The following is a 15,733-nucleotide window of genomic DNA, read 5'->3' as shown; positions in this document are numbered from 1 at the left end:
CATATATCTCCATAGATGATTAGGCTGGCCGGGCACATTCAAAATGGCGGAGTGTGGAGCGAGCGGCAGCGGGAGCAGCGGGGACAGCCTGGACAAGAGCATCACGCTGCCCCCCGACGAGATCTTCCGCAACCTGGAGAACGCCAAGCGCTTCGCCATTGACATAGGTAGCAGCGGGCGGGCGCCGGGAGCGGGACGGCGCGCGGCGGGCGTGGGCGCCGGCGGCGGAGCCGGCGGGCCGGGGGCGGTGGCAAGGACGAAGGGCGGGGCGCGGGCCGCCGGCGCGCACAGCCTGTCGGACCTTGTAGTCCGCGGCCCGCCGGCGCCCGCGCTCGCCCCGGCGGCGGGACTACCACTCCCGGCAGGCGCCGCGCGGCCGGAGCGGGGCACGCCGGGCCTCGTAGTCCCGCGCGGAGAGGCGGGCGGCCCGGCGGCCCCTCGGTGGTCCACCTCGGTCGAGTCGGCAGCCGGGCGGGGCCTGTGCGGGCCATGAGAGGGGCCCGGGGCCGCCGACTGGGGCCGCGCCGAGGACGGAAGGCGGCCAGGCCTCGGGCCGCGGGAACTCTCGGCGGGCTGCCCGCCCGGGCCCAGCCCGAAGCCCTCCCGCTGCCGCGTCTGCTCCTGGACGGCTGACATTTGGCGGGAGTTTGGAGGACCTGGACGTGGACCTTGGGGCACTTGCTGGCAGCCTTCGAAGGCCTCCCTGTGCCGCGCGGCCCGCAGGGGTGCCCCCAGGGCCCCGCCCAGCCTCCGTCCGACCTTCCTGCCCCAGGCCCGCCCCGGACCCTTGTCCCGCACTGGCGCCCGACACCTCCCAGCAGCCCCCTTTCACAGATGAGGACGCTAAGGGCAGAGAGGTGAACTGAGTTGTTTAAGGTCACCGGCTGTAAGCGGCCAGGTGGGCCTGGAATCCGGTCAGCGTCGGCACTCAGCTGCTCTGCCCGTGTGCACACAGGGGATGGAAGGCTGTGTCCTTTTTTTTTTTTTTTTTTTTTAAATATTTTATTATTTATTTGACATAGAGAGAGAGAGAGAGACAGAGTGAGCACAAGCAGGGGGAGTGGCAGGCAGAGGCAGAGGGAGAAGCAGGCTCCCCACAGAGAAGGGGGAGCCCGATGCGGGACTCGATCCCGGGACTCCAGGATCATGACCTGAGCCGAAGGCAGTGGCTTAACCAACTGAGCCACCCAGGCGCCCTGGAAGGCTGTGTCCTGCTGCGTGAGGCTACGGGAGCAGGCCAGGGTGGTCTCGCCCCGCCCCCCCCATCAGATCTCTGCTGAGGCCTCAGTTTGCTTGTGCCTGCCAACAGCCGAATGTAGGCGCTTGCGCGTGGTCCCAGCAGGGCAGCCCCGGGCACTTGTAAGACGCGACCTGTTGAAGCTGGACAAGTGTGCCTCTCTCCTGGAACAAGTTGGGCTGCCCTGGCAGAGCCGGGCGTCCCCTTGGAGCCACGTGCACGTGATGCTTTCACCCCTCCCCTGGTCCTGAGAGTCACTTTAGTATCTGGGCCTTGGGTGGGGGAGGGTGGCCTCCAGGGAGGTGGGAGCCATGGAAAGGTGGGCTGGATCTTGCCTTCTCACCTCGCAGACCGCTGGGTTGTGAGCGGTCCCCCGTGACGGTGCTGTGGAGCACTGACCTGGTGGCAGGTGAGAACAACCCCGTGTGGAGCAGGGCACAGAACGAGCGTGGGTCCTGATAAAACGTCGTGCCCGAGTGCGTGTTGGGCTGGCGAGGGGAAGCTGAGAGGCCCAGCTTAGGGGGTCCTCCACAGCCAGGCCTCCCGGGAGGCCCCTCAGGGCCCTGCTCTGCGCATCTTCTGAGACCCGCCCGTGCCTCCGTGTGACCACAGCCGGGTCGGGTGTGTGCTCCAAGGGCCCAGACTTGGTTTTGCTGCACTCACACGCAGGGTGCTGCTCCTTGGGAATGAGTTGGCACTTAGCGTTTCTGAGGTGCAGCTGAAATTGGCTTGCCGGCTCAGGGTTTACCCTCAGTGTTCTTTGTGGCCCCCGGGGGCCAGCTTGGAGCCACAGGGTGCGGGCAGTCCAGGAAGAAGTGCCCTGGCTCCAGGGGGTCCTGGGGCCGCCTGTCCTCTGGTGCCAAGCCCAGGCGGGGTTCCTGGTCAGGGGACACTGGAAGGGATATTTTTAGTGTCAGTATTCATTTCCCCTCTTGGAAGGTTCCCCTGGGTCTGGGTCCCATGTCTGTGTTTCTCCAAAGGACGTGTTCATTGTTACGAAGGACAGACCTTGTGTTCATTCCCGAGGCTGGTGGGAGGTCACCGTTTGGGTGTGGGTCCTCAACCCTGAATCCACCAGTCACGGTGCTTGTCAACAGTCTGCTTTAAAAACAGGCTTCTCCCATTTCCTCTTCCCTCACCCAAGCCTCTTAATCCAGGAAAGCTCAGCTGCTCTGCGTTCTTGGCAGGCCTTTTCCTCTCTCGGACACTCATGTCCGCTGGGTGGATTCCCCACTTTGAAACCACCAGGGACATTTTGTCTGTCAGCACAAACTGGGGTGTCTGTCCCCCTTGGTGCACAAAGTGGAAGGACAGGCCAAGAAGGTGGAGGAGAGGATGGCCCTGTGCCAGGTGCCCGTAGGTCTGGATGAGTGGGGAGGTCTCGGCTCAGGGGCTGGAGGAGCAACACGGGCAGGCTGCTCTCAGTCCGGGTGCTCCTGGCCCTGGACCGGGGAGACTTCGGTGTCCACCAGTGAGCACAGGGCTGCGCGCATTCGCCAGCCTGGTCACTGCACCTCTTAGGTGTGACATGCCAGGGCCTCTGGCTGGGGGCTGGGTTGGCATTCACTAAATCCAAGGGATCTTGAGAACAGATCCGCTCTCCGGCTCTCCCCGCGGCCCCCGCCATTCTGCTGTGTGAGCTCGCTCCAGTTCAGGCTGACCACCCTGCTCTGCACGTCCCCACTTACCTCCCAGACCCCTGACTGTTCCCTCCCCAGAGGGTGCAGGGAGACGTGTCTGGGCTGCTGGGCATTGCCCCATGTGGGGTGCATGGTGTGGGGCACACAGACACAGCCCCCCCAAACCCCAACCCCTTGTATTTGTTTGTGATTTAAAGCTCACGTAAAGAACACACAATCTGAAACTGGATTTCTGTGATGGGGGGCGTTGTTTTGGTGACTTTTTGAAAAGTCAAAGTGTATCTTCATCCCTTTGCATTGCTTGTCTTTTTAGGAAACAGTTAATTCACAGTGAAGGACGCTCTGGGCCAGGCCCGGATTGGGGGCAGGGAGCACAGATAAGGAGGCTTAAGACCAGGTTCTGCCTCTAAAGCCCGTGGTCAAGGAATGAGAGTAAGCCTGTGCCCGGGCAGACTGAGCAGGGCCCGCCAAGGGCAGGTCGCGGCCATCCTGGGGGTCCTGTCCACGCTGAGGGCGGGCAGCTCTGGCAGGCGGGCTCCCAACGCTTGCTCTCGGCAGCGGGTTTCTCTTAGCTGGACGAGCTTCAGCTCTCAGGTGTTTCCTGCCGTGCATGTCTCTCGTGTGTTCTCTTGGGATTGTGTCACAAAGCAACCGTCAGAGACTAGCTTCAGCCTCCCCCTCACAAAGGGCTCTGTCTCCCCCGGGCCAGCCCACGAGACCCGGGTGGGTTTCAAAGCCATTCTGGGCACCAGGCCTCCTGCTCCCTCTGTCACCACGGGCCATGCACGGGTACACCTGCCGCCTCACTCTGCAGACTTGAAAATGACTGCTCGGGACGTCCTTTTAAGCGGTCCTGAAACATGTTTCAGGCCAATAAAGGCCTCTTCTGCTTCCTGATACTGGGCTTCCCGGGGTGTTCACAAGGCTGGCCGGGGGGAGGAGACCCTGCTGCCCCCTGTGTGGCCTCCCAGTCCCGAGCTGTGAGAGGGTGGGCAGCTAGAACATTCCTGGCAAAGTAGCCCCCTTGTCTGCCTATCCACTCTGGGAAAATGCTCCTTTTATTGCTTCCCCCTCGTTAGCACGGCCGGTCAGGGGTGCTTGTCAGTGAAAACAGTGCACTTGTCGGCTTTTTTCTTCAGGTCATTTTCAAGATCAGAAGTTGAAAGAGAATTTTTCTGAAACACTAATGATCGCTGAGGCCTCCTGGAAACAGGACGCTTTCCTTTCTCCTCTAGGACTTGATGCGGAGGGGAAATGGACAGGCTCACGCCCGATGTGGTCTGGGGCCTGTGATGGATGGAGCAGACTTTCTCAAAGACAGCAGAGTGTTTGGGTCTCAGAGTTGATTCCCTTCCTCTGGTTGGTGCCCCTCAGAGTTTTAGGTTCAAGTTAAACCAAGTGCCTTATGCACAGGACCTGGTGCGGCAGAAGAGCCTCAGTCCCTCCCGTCTGGCCCCTCACTTTGCTCCGTCTGCGTCTCCCCTGCAGGGGGCTCGCTGACCAAGCTGGCCTACTACTCCACTGTGCAGCACAAAGTTGCCAGAGTGCGGTCCTTCGACTACTCGGGCAAGGTGAGCCGCCTGGCAGGCTGGGTTGGGAGGCAGGGGGTGCCCCAAGCCACACGGTGCCGTCATTTTCTCTTTGCGTGCCCCCCCAACCCCCCGCTGCTCACCCACACCGGCTTAGCTTCCTGGACGTTCCTAGTACTCAAATCCCTCCCTGCTCCCTCATTCAGTCAGTCCCCCTTCCATCTGGGACCCTGGCAGGAGCACCTGCACCTGCTCCTTGGGAAGCATGGTCCCTCCCCGCCCCTCCCCTGGCTCTGCCTCCCACCTGAGCTCAACATGGAGAGTTGTGCATGTTCAGGACCCTCATCTCCACATCTTTCCCTCCGCGAGGGCAGCGCGCACACACAGACCCCTACCCTGTACCCCCAGGACGCCGAGCAGGACCACGAGCCACCCTACGAGATCTCTGTCCAGGAGGAAGTTACTGCCAGGCTGCACTTTGTCAAGTTCGAGAACACCTACATAGAAGCCTGCCTGGACTTCATCAAAGACCACCTCGTCAACACAGACACAAAGGTCATCCAAGCGACCGGGGGCGGGGCGTACAAGTTCAAGGACCTCATCGAAGAGAAGCTGCGGCTGAGGTTAGTGGGGGCCACGGGGGCTGGAGGGCCGCAGGGGCCGCTGGCCTTGGGTGTCGGGCTCAGGCTTTGAAGTGGCCACAGTCGACCTGCTCTGGGGCTAGACTCTGGGCTGGGCTGGCAGGAGGCTTCTGGTGGCCGAAGCGTAGGAAGGCTGGGGGCCTGAGGAGGGAAGGGGGCCCTGCTCCTGCGGCAGCACTCCCTGTCCTGCAGGGGCAGAGGTCCCTGACGGCTTTGCCCGCGTGGGGACCGAGGCCAGGGCCGCGCTCCGCAGCAGAGTGCTGGGTCTTCAGGTGTGTGCAGCTGGCCCGTCCGAAGCCGTTTGCAGGGTAGAGGGGAAGGGAACCGTATGAGCTGTGTCAGTTGTGTGTTTGAGAGCCATGTGTACCTTCTGGGCCGGGAGCAGAGCGTCTGGGAGGGACCCTGGGGCCGGGGCAGCCCGAGCCGCCGTGCTGCAGCAGAGGTGCTTTCTGGGGCCCGTGCTGTTTTCAGTGGCCAGGCCCCGTCCCTTGCAGAGTGGACAAAGAGGACGTGATGACATGCTTGATAAAGGGCTGCAACTTTGTGCTGAAGAACATCCCACACGAGGCCTTCGTGTATCAGAAAGATTCCGACCCCGAGTTTCGATTCCAGACCAATCACCCCAACATCTTCCCGTATCTGTTGGTCAACATCGGTTCTGGAGTCTCTATTGTGAAGGTGAGGTGCGCCTCGCAGGGCCACGCATGGCGGCCGGGCAGGGATCGCCGGGGCACCTGCCGTCCGTTGGAGCAGGCCGGGCACACGGAGGTGCAGACCGGGGTGACCGCCGCCTGTGGGACACCGGTGTGGGCTGTCTGGGGGAAGGCGGGCGGCCCAGACTCGGCCCTCAGGAATGGCGTTACCCGTGTCTGGGGACGCCCTAAGCCACCACGCCCCGGGACCTGCTGGGTGGTGGCCGGGGCCCCCTCGCTAACTCACCTGTGCTTGCTGTGTCCCAGGTGGAGACGGAAGACAGGTTCGAGTGGGTCGGTGGCAGCTCCATCGGAGGCGGCACCTTCTGGGGACTTGGGGCTCTGCTCACCAAAACGAAGGTATTCCAGCGGCTGCAGAAAGATGCTCCTGGCTCTGCTCAAAGTCCTGTGTCCCAGATCTTCTCAGGAGAGGGTTGGGGGCCGTGAGGCCTGAGGCTGGCGGCTGGTGGCGTGGCGGGGAAGCGACTCCTTCCCAGGCCTTGTCCTGGTGGTGTTTGTTGGTCGCTGCAGGACGGCCGTGTGAGCCGCCAGTGTCACCCGGGGCGGGCGGGGGGGTGGCCCATGGAGCCCTGCCTACACAGGAGGGCCTTCTGCGTGCTGCTCCATGGGCTGTAGGGACGCCGGCACGTCCCGCAGCACACACGATTCCGTCTGCCCTGTCCCCGCAGAAGTTCGACGAGCTGCTGCACTTGGCCTCCAAGGGCCAGCACACGAACGTGGACATGCTGGTGCAAGACATCTACGGCGGGGCCCACCAGACCCTGGGGCTGAGCGGCAACCTCATCGCCAGCAGCTTTGGGAAGTCGGCCACGGCCGACAGAGGTACCTGCCCCCTCTGATGCCCTCCCGCGCCGGCAGCCCCCTGCGGGCCCGGCCTCGCCCAGCAGCGCCCCGCCTGTGCCCCCCTCCCAGACTTCTCCAAGGAGGACATGGCCAAGAGTCTGCTGCACATGATCAGCAACGACATCGGGCAGCTCGCCTGCCTCTACGCGAAGCTCCACTGCCTGGACAGGGTGTATTTTGGCGGCTTCTTCATCCGGGGCCACCCCGTCACCATGCGCACCATCACCTACAGCATTAACTTCTTCTCCAAGGTAACTGGGCTCCACTTCCTCCCTCCACCGGCACTGTGAGCTGCGCTCTTCCCCGATGGCCGGCTGACCCAGGGGCAAGGTGGGGGCCCAGGGCAGGCCGCCAAGACACGGGGCGCCCCCTGCCAACTTCTCCCGGGCCCCTGCCTCTTTCCTGTGGCGGGGTCCAGCACCCTCGCCCGCGCGCCGTGGGCGTCTCGGAGTTGGCCATGAAGGCAGCGGTGAGCACGCTGGGGGCCGTCTCCCCCTGCGGACGAGCTGAGCTCTGAGACGGCTGTCGTTCCGCGGGACGCTCCGGGCTGGGCCTGCACATGGGGTGATTGGGTGGGTGTTAATTTTGTGGAAAAAGTTACTCACCCTCCAATTTCTCCAAATGCCAAGCTTTTAACTTCTGCGCTGAATGCGGTTTCGTTGACAAGCGTGTTGCGGACTTCTCAGGAAGGCTCTGCCGCGTAGAGAGATGCCGCCTGCGTTGGGTTGGTTTAGAACCGCCCAGACTTCCCCTCGTGTGCCGGCGGGGCCAGCTCAGGCGGGGTTTTGCCGTGGCAGGGGGAAGTCCAGGCACTGTTCCTGAGACATGAAGGCTACCTGGGAGCCATCGGGGCGTTTCTTAAAGGAGCAGAGCAAGACAGTGAGTCCAGCGGCCACGGAGGCCATGGGTGTGGGTCTCTAACCTTCCCGGGGAGGCGCTGACCCACCGCTTTCACTCTCCCCCTGGAATCCATGGCCTGAGTGGCACATGGTCCCTGCGGGCCGGGACAGTGGGTGGGGGGGCTATCCCTCTGCAGCGGTTCTTCCGAGGGGGTCATTTGTGTGCCACGTGACCAACCCCGGGGCGGGGGGCCTCCTGGGTGACAAGGGCGAGGGAATGTGCCTCGGCGGCCTGCCCTCTTTGAAGGCCACTTGGAGGGTGTGCTTGGGAAGGGCGGGGCAGGCTGCTTTAAGAAGCTTGGAAAGGTCGCAGTAATCGTTGTACGAGGTTTCAGTACTAGCAAGAGGCCACAGTGCCACAGCCCCAGGCTCCCTCAGTGTTGTGGGGACCTTCCGTGGCAGTCGGGCCGTCCTGGGGTGTGGGCACAGCGTGGTCCCCCTGGGGGTGACCCCTGGTTTTCCCCCGTCCAGACCCTAACCAGTACAGCTGGGGAGAGAACTACGCAGGCAGCTCCGGGCTGATGAGCTCGTCCCCGGAGCTCTGCCCGACGCAGCGGGCGAGGAGCGGCACCGTAAGTGCGGGGTCCTTGGTGGGGTCAGGTCCCAAGACCCTCTCTCCTGGTGCAGACTGGCCACTGACCAACTGTGGACATTACAATAGAGAGGCAGGGTTCTTGCTTCCCTCCTCAGGCCCCTAGCATTTCTGTGTTTCCCAAACATTCCACGGGAGCCCCAAGAGCGAGCAGTCCTATCCCCGTGTTTACGGGAGGGTGTGGAATGTGCTTCCCCAGGATTATGGGGCCACTGACAGCAGAATCGGGGTTAGCACCAACCCCAGGCGCGTTGCCTTAGACCACGTTCTCTGCCTGATCGTTTCAAAGCAGATGAAAGGACAGAGTCTGCTGTCCTGGGAAGTTTCCTGCCCATTCCTCAACCCTCAGCTGGGGAGACGCCCACGTGACTGGGCGGGGGCTCCTCCAGCCTGCTGAGCGAGCATAGAGGGTCTCCCACCAGGACCAGTGTCAGCCAGACACAGGACGCTGCCACCATGGCCCGTCCTGGAGAAATCACAGGCTTACTGAGGACGTCCCCCTAAATGTTACTCTTGTAAGTCTCTGAACGCTTAGCAGAATTCGGGCACCGGATTAGAGAACCAGCTGGACAAGTCCAGGCGGCCAGTCTGGGCACGTGAGTCAGAATACCTCCTTCAGAACCAGCCTGCTGGCTTTTTGGATGCAAAGCTGATTTTTTGGTTGTAGACATGCAGATTCTCTTACTAGTTGGCATAAGCATTGTGAGAATGTGCGTGCTCTAATCATGACTTCTTGGGAGAGAACTCCCCTCTCAGGGCCGCACGCCCCGGGCCTGGCCAGAGCAAGTGACTGGCACGCAAGGAGTCTCTGCATCTCTGATCCCCGGCTTCTGATTTGTGGAGGGGCAACGTGGATTCCTGCTTTAGGGATCACAAAGCCAAATGGATATGTGAGCAAGGAACGCGTGTATCAGAGTTGGTGTGCATGCCAGCTCGACTCCCCCCACACTCCAAGCCTCGCACACCTGTCGTGCTGGGTCTCCGTGTGACCCCCCCCCCCCCACTTCACACGGATGTGTGGAGCCTACACGCGGCAAAGCTGAGGTTTGAAGTGCTTGTCGGGTAGCGGGGGAGCCCCTGAAACCCGGCTGAGGCCCCAGAGATGGTGACCGCCCACTTTCTTTCATCGCCTGGAAATGTACCGGCTGTTTCCTGGCTGAGCTTCCTGTCATTCGGGGCGTCCGAAAGCCAGTGTGTCCCCAGGTGCCCGCAGTGCGGAGCACACCTGCTCCTCACCCCCCAGCTTGCCAGTCAGAAGGCTGCCCGCAGACAAGAGCCAAGTCAGGGGCGCGGCAGCGTGTGGCCGGTCCTTCCCTAGGGAGCGGGGGGAGGGCTGCCAGGCACGTGCCAAGTGAAGTGTGAGCAGGTCGCCGAGGACCAGGGCTGGTGACACACCAGCTTCGTCTTCACAACGTAAAACTTAAAACGCCAGGTGGCCGAGCGACCGCTCCTTTGGGAACGACCAGAGCGCGTGCCTGTCGCTGGCGCCCACGGGTAGCACCACGGGCCAGAGGGGCCCCACTCCCTCGGCGTAGCCAGTGTGGGAGCCTGACTACCTGCCCCGCGGGGTCCCCATGGCCTTGCCGTGGGCACAGTGCCACGGGAGTCACAGGACAAGGGCCTGCTGGGCAGAGAGGGGACCATGCCTGCGGAGGCTGGAGCAGCAGAAACGGGGTCCGGAAGGGCAGCTGTGTGTGTGGGGAGAGGGGCGCACGCTGGTGCGGGGACTCCGACCCCGGGGCCCCCCTGTGGCAAGAACAGCAGAGCCACTGGGAGGAAGCTGCACACACGGGAGGGACGTGGCCTCTGTGGGGCTGGGCAGATCTGGGACCAGATCAGGATCTGGGAGCCTGGTTCTGGGTGCTGAGGCCGCAGAGGACTGCAAGGTGGGTGGGCGGGGCCCGGGAAGAACGGCCGTCTCGGCCGTCCCCACAGAGAAGCTGGCTCTAGGACTCGCACAAGGGTCTCGAACTTCCGGAACCACCCAGCTGACACGCACACTGCCTCTTGCCCTCCCAGTTTGACTTGCTGGAGATGGACCGGCTGGAGCGGCCGCTGGTCAACCTGCCACTCCTTCTGGACCCGTCTTCCTATGTGCCCGACACGGTCGACCTGACGGACGACGCCCTGGCCCGCAAGTACTGGCTCACCTGCTTCGAGGAGGCCCTGGACGGGGTGAGGGCTCGGGGCGGGCCGGGCGCCCCTGGGGACAAGAGATGGGCGTCTCTGGAAACCTAGGGCTCCCGAGGAACGAGCGACAGGTGTGGTGAAAGAGGAGGGGTGCGCTCCAGTGGCCGTGGGCTCGGTGTTGGAGTTTGCGGGGTGACTCCTATTCTTCAGATGTAAACGTGACCCCTGGGTGTGGATTGGGTCCGCACGTTGGGGTGTGCTCCGGCGAGGCACATGTCTCACAAGCACGCCAAATCCCCGTGCTGGTGACTGCGTTTCTTCAGAGGCACACGGTTTGCGCAGGGCCAGGGCCAACAGCAGTTGGATTCCAGGCTCTGGTGGGTGGCGTCTCAGGCCTTCACCCCCCCCACCCCGGGAACATGTGTCTCTCCTCAAGCCTCGCAGGCGCCAGGGCTCTGTCCTCAGAGTGAGGGCCCCCAGCCCCAGACCCCGTGCAGCCTCGGGGGATGGTCCCAAGCCACCTGTCCCCCCGGGAGGTGTGGCTCCGAGCCTCGGCTGGGGGCTAGCGGTGACCCCGTTCCCACCCCGCGGGGGAAAGCCCCCAGGGACACTAATCTCCAGTGGCCATGGGCCTGTGCGTGGGGATGCGCTCAGACCATGGCCCTGGCTGAGCTGAGCGCCCTGTGCTTGGCAGGTGGTGAAACGTGCTGTGGCCAGCCAGCCAGGCTCAGTGGATGCCGCCGAGAGGGCAGAGAAGTTCCGGCAGAAGTACTGGAGCAAGCTGCAGACGCTGAGACACCAGCCCTTGTGAGTGTCCCGCTGCCCCCGGCCCAGCACTGAAGGAGCCGCCCCTGGGGCCACCGTGCCCCCTGCACCTGGCTCTGCCCGCACGCGCTCTGGGGCCGCTCGGCAGGGCCAGGCGGGCTTGCCCCCTCTGCTGCTTTGCTGGACACTCCTGCGGCAGCCGGGCACCACGAAGACGCCCTCGGGGGCAGAGGCAGTGGGCAGCGTGCTTGGCCATCAACCCCCTGAGCTGCCCTTTCCCTGCCTCTTCCTCAGTGCTTACGGGACCCTGACTGTGCGCAGCCTCTTGGACACGAGGGAGCACTGCTTGAATGAGTTCAACTTCCCGGACCCCTACTCCAAAGTGAGTGCCGCCTTCCTGCGCTGGGCTGGCGCCTGCGAGGAAACACAGGTAGCAGGGAGCAGGGGAGCAGCCTGGGGTGGCCTCTTGGTTGGCAGCGCCTGCTAAGGAGCCCAGGGTTGGAGGCTTGCCTGTCTCTGGCCTGGTGGGGTCGGCTTACAGTCTCAAAGTTGCCGTTGGTGGACGCAAGTCCTGCCCTCGCAGGCGACAAGCCAGCTGGAGCCCGGCAGCCGGCCGGGAGGTGCCACCCTCCTCCTCAGGCCGTTCTGCCCAGAAGGCCGTGTGCCCGGGGTTGGCGGCCAGGGCTCAGAGCCAGCGCTGCACGCCGCTTCCCACCTCCCTCGCCCTCGGACGGAGTGTCTGGCGATGGGGCGCCGGGCTCCTGCGAGGGTCCGAGTTCACCAAGGCCCTTCTCTGCCCTGCCCGGGGCCATGGCATGACCACGCCACGGTCTGTAAGTGTGCGTGGGCCCGGACGCCGCCCAACTGCTGCCCACACCGCGCCACTCCGAATCGGTACATGTTAACACCTTGGTTTGCGTGAGCCCGTGGCGGAGCGCTGGGCTTTCTGTCCCCTTAGGGCGGCTTTGTGGTGACCTTGTCCGCCGAGGGCCTGAGGAAGGCAGGGCCGCGCCTCCACTCTGACCAGGGCTGGCCTCTCCCCACAGGTCAAGCAGAAGGAAAACGGGGTCGCGCTAAAGTGCTTCCCAAGGGTGATCCGCGGTCTGGACGCCCTGGGCTGGGAGGACAGGCAGCTGGCCCTGGTGAAGGGCTTGCTGGCCGGGAACGTCTTCGACTGGGGAGCGAAAGCCGTCTCCGAGTAGGTGCCCAATGCCTTCCCAGCCCCTCCACGCTTCAGCCCTGCCCTGCCTGCTCGCTCCGGCTCAGGCTCAGGCAGCGCCCCAGCCCGGCCCCAGAGGGGGCAGCTGTGGGGGGGACGGGGTCCCGGAGCCCTGGGCTTTGCTGGGGGCGTGAGTGGCCCCAGGAATGACCGGCGGCTTTCTGGCCGTGCTGCCCCGAGCCTGTTCAGAGCAGGCACACGGACAGCCAGGGTGTGGATTTGGGGGCTAATGTTTTCAGACGCCGAAATGCAAATCCCGGGTTCGCACATTAGGGTGGGACTCAAACCACACTGAACATTTGAAATTGGGCGAAGGAGGTGCTTACCGAAGGAGCCTACAGACTCGGGTGGGAGCATGCAGCCCAGGCTCCCTGAGTGCCCGGCCTGGGCTCTCAGTCTGGGGGTGCTGTAGGATTCCCCCGGGGGACCCTGAGGGAGTGGTCCCCCTGGCCCAACCCTGGGCCTCGACGGCTGGCCCGCCCACCACAGAACAAGGTCTCTCCCTTTGCGGGACGCCCACCTGGGGTCCTGTCCTGGCCCTTGCTGGGTCCACATTGAGAAGAGCCACCCCCCCCGTCACTGGCTCTCCCTTTGGGTGACACGTGGGGGCATGTGCCGGGCGAGGCTGGTGCTGACCCGGGGCCTTGCCGGAGGCCGCCACACACTCAGGACCTTCCACCCCTCACCCTGCTCCCAGCCCCATACCACGTCCCAGGCTCTGGAGCGGGGGTTGCCCAGACCGCCGCTGCTCTGGGGACCTGCTAGGGATCCTAGCACGCTCGGCCAGTTTGGGAAATGCTTCCTCTGGGCTCTGTAGTGAATGCTGGAAGCTGAGGTTTGGGGGCTTCCGTGACTTGTTTTCTTCTCCACAGTGTCCTTGAATCTGACCCCCAGTTTGGCTTTGAGGAGGCGAAGATGAAGCTGCAAGGTAGGGATGCCCAGGGCTCCCCTCTTGTGCTGAGGGGACAGCTGCGGGAGGGGAGCGAGCCTGTGGGGGATGGTGTGGCTGACCGTGACCGTGTCCCACAGAGCGGCCGTGGCTCGTGGACTCCTACAGCAAGTGGCTTCAGAGACTGAAGGTACACACCACTGCCCCCGCCTCTGCCCCAGGGCCAGGCCGTGCTCTCGAGGCCCGGAAGGCGGGGAGGGCCACGGGAGATGGTGCGCGGCTGCCCCAGGGTAGTGCACTGAGGGCCCCCTGGAGTCTCACGCCGTAGCCCACTCCCCCCGGCCACTGGCCCCTGCTCCAGCCCGACTCCTGCAGGCTCTCCTGGTTAGGTCAGTGGCCGTGGCTCAGAGGTCGTTGGGGCCGCAGTTCTGGAAGAGGCCCAGGCGCCCTGCCCCCCAGCACCCCAGCGCCCATGGGAGCCAGCAGCCCTCGGCCTCGGCCTGCGGGGAGTGTGGAGTACGGAGGTGTCTGCAACGCTTGGACGCGCCTGTTCCCAACTGAACGTCCTGGTTTTGTCTTACAGGGGCCCCCTCACAAATGTGCCTTAATTTTCGCAGATAACAGTGGAATAGACGTCATTTTGGGAGTCTTCCCCTTTGTCAGGGAGCTTCTCTCTAGAGGGACGGAGGTGAGCGTCCAGGCCGCGGCGGGACCCCTGCCCTGGGCCCTCCACTCGCAGTGGGGTTGGCGCTGTCATGGTCTCTGTGCGGGGCAGGTAGGTTCGGGTGAGGCTTGTCACACCACGGACCTTGGGTCAGCCTGACTGCAGTGTTCTGGGGCCGTCTTCATCCCGACCCGGGAGCCGGCCTTCCTGGAGGCCACCGAGCAGTGAGAGGTCATCGGGGGTCGTGCTTCTCAGCCGGCAGCCCCAGGTGGGCGGGCGCACAAAGGCTGGCTCGGTGCTGGTTGGTGGCTGAGGTCCCTACAAAGCTTGGGGTGTCCTGCTGCAGGTCATCCTGGCGTGCAACTCGGGACCCGCCTTGAACGACGTGACCTACTGCGAGTCCCTCATTGTGGCCGAGCGCATCGCGGCCATGGACCCCGTCGTCCAGTAAGCTGGCTGGGAGCCTGGGGGTGGGGCGCTGCATGGACAGGTGGAGGCACTGTGGGAGTGTCTGGGGTGCCGACTCCCAGGGCGCCAACCAACCCCTTGTGCTCGGCAGCTCGGCACTCAGAGAGGAGAGGCTGCTGCTGATGCAGACGGGCTCCAGCTCCCCGTGTCTGGACCTCAGGTACCCGAGGCTCCTCCACGCCTGCCCCCAGCCCCCAGCGCACGTGCCGGGCAGCAGCCCTTTGGTGGGGACCTGGGCGGTGGGCTCAGGACCCGTTGGCCGCACCGTGGGCTGGGTGTGCCTCGTCTCGTGAAGAGAGGCAGACGCCCCCAAGGCCCCCCAGCTCTGACAGTTGGGTCACCGCATTGATGTTTTGGACCCTGGGGATCCTAGGGCGTGAGAACCAGCCGTTGGGAGCCTGCCCGGGGCCAGAACGGTTCTCCGGGCCGGCCTCCTCCTTCCTGGGCTGGCTTTAACCAGGAAGGGGATTCCATCAGTTCCACATCGAGAAGCGTCGTCAGGCCCGGTTTGCGGGGCGGGGCGGGGGGGGGGGCGGTGACTTTGAGCCCAGGGATGTAGCGAGCTGGGGGCCAGGGGTCCTCGGGCATTCTTTCCAGTTGCTGCCCTTGTGGGGACGCAGGGTGTGGCATCTCCCCGGGGGCAGCTCAGTGCGGGGGTGAGGCCCCGCCACCCCTGCCTCACCGCCCCCTTCCTCCCCGAAGCCGCCTGGACAAGGGGCTGGCCGTGCTGGTTCGGGAACGAGGTGCAGACCTGGTGGTCATCGAGGGCATGGGCCGCGCCGTCCACACCAACTACCACGCGGCGCTGCGCTGCGAGAGCCTCAAGCTGGCCGTCATCAAGAACTCCTGGCTGGCCGAGCGGCTGGGCGGCCGGCTCTTCAGCGTCATCTTCAAGTACGAGGTCCCGGCCGAGTGAGGCGCCTGCCCTGCCGGACTGTTCTGCTCGTCGCTTGTCAGGAATGTATTTCGACCGCAACAGGGAAACCGCGTTCAAATCAGAATATTGATGTCGCGCGCCTGTGACTCGGAGCCAGGTGCGCCCAGGTGTGAGCATGGTGCTTGTGCCGTTGGGGTCTCTTTCATGCTGCCGTGTTCGTGGTGGGAGACACAACTTTTGTCCAGTGAGACATTCGTATTGGAATATATTTAACTGTGAAATAATCTTTTATATATATATATATACACACATATATATGTATAGATGTAAATACACGCTCGCGTCTCCAGCAGGTCAGCAGGGGCTCGGGCGCACCGAATAGAGGCTGGAGTGACACCAGACCGTGCCGTGTGGTTTCACAGAGAGCGGGCCCGGCCAGCCCTTCCCGGGGGCGGCCGGGAGCGGGGTCTCCCCTCACTTACTGCCGGGGCCCCTAGGGTGGCCGTGGCTGTGGTCATCCCGTGGCTTCCTGCATCCCCGGCCCCTGCCCAGAGCAAGGAGACTCCCAGTGGCGTGTCAGGGAAGGTCATCGGAAGGTCATCCTGTGCGTCTGCACCCCACTGCACC

At 63.9% G+C, this 15,733-nt stretch overlaps 1 protein-coding gene across 3 annotated transcripts; it reads left to right on the top strand.

Annotated features, from left to right (window-relative positions):
- Positions 1–15,499, top strand: PANK4 (pantothenate kinase 4 (inactive)). Of its 3 annotated transcripts, none has more exons than XM_027570098.1 (19): positions 1–167; positions 4,366–4,448; positions 4,815–5,029; positions 5,542–5,725; positions 6,007–6,099; positions 6,429–6,582; positions 6,673–6,854; positions 7,401–7,482; positions 7,974–8,074; positions 10,114–10,269; positions 10,919–11,031; positions 11,284–11,371; positions 12,036–12,187; positions 13,081–13,136; positions 13,238–13,287; positions 13,681–13,785; positions 14,108–14,208; positions 14,321–14,389; positions 14,932–15,499. In XM_027570098.1, the coding sequence occupies exons 1-19, from the start codon at positions 44–46 to the stop codon at positions 15,143–15,145; spliced, it is 2,322 nt and encodes a 773-aa protein (XP_027425899.1). In that variant the 5' UTR covers positions 1–43; the 3' UTR covers positions 15,146–15,499. The 3 variants fall into 3 exon arrangements, with proteins under 3 accessions (XP_027425899.1, XP_027425909.1, XP_027425916.1); XM_027570115.1 differs by having other exon boundaries at positions 52–167; positions 5,519–5,725; XM_027570108.1 differs by lacking the exons at positions 7,401–7,482; positions 7,974–8,074.
- The last annotated feature ends 234 nt before the right edge of the window (positions 15,500–15,733 follow it).

The sequence above is a fragment of the Zalophus californianus genome, chromosome 4 (genome assembly GCF_009762305.2).
Source record: "Zalophus californianus isolate mZalCal1 chromosome 4, mZalCal1.pri.v2, whole genome shotgun sequence".
NCBI lineage: Eukaryota > Metazoa > Chordata > Mammalia > Carnivora > Otariidae > Zalophus > Zalophus californianus.
Note: the sequence above shows the minus strand (reverse complement) of the source record. Positions and strands in the feature narration are given on the sequence as shown.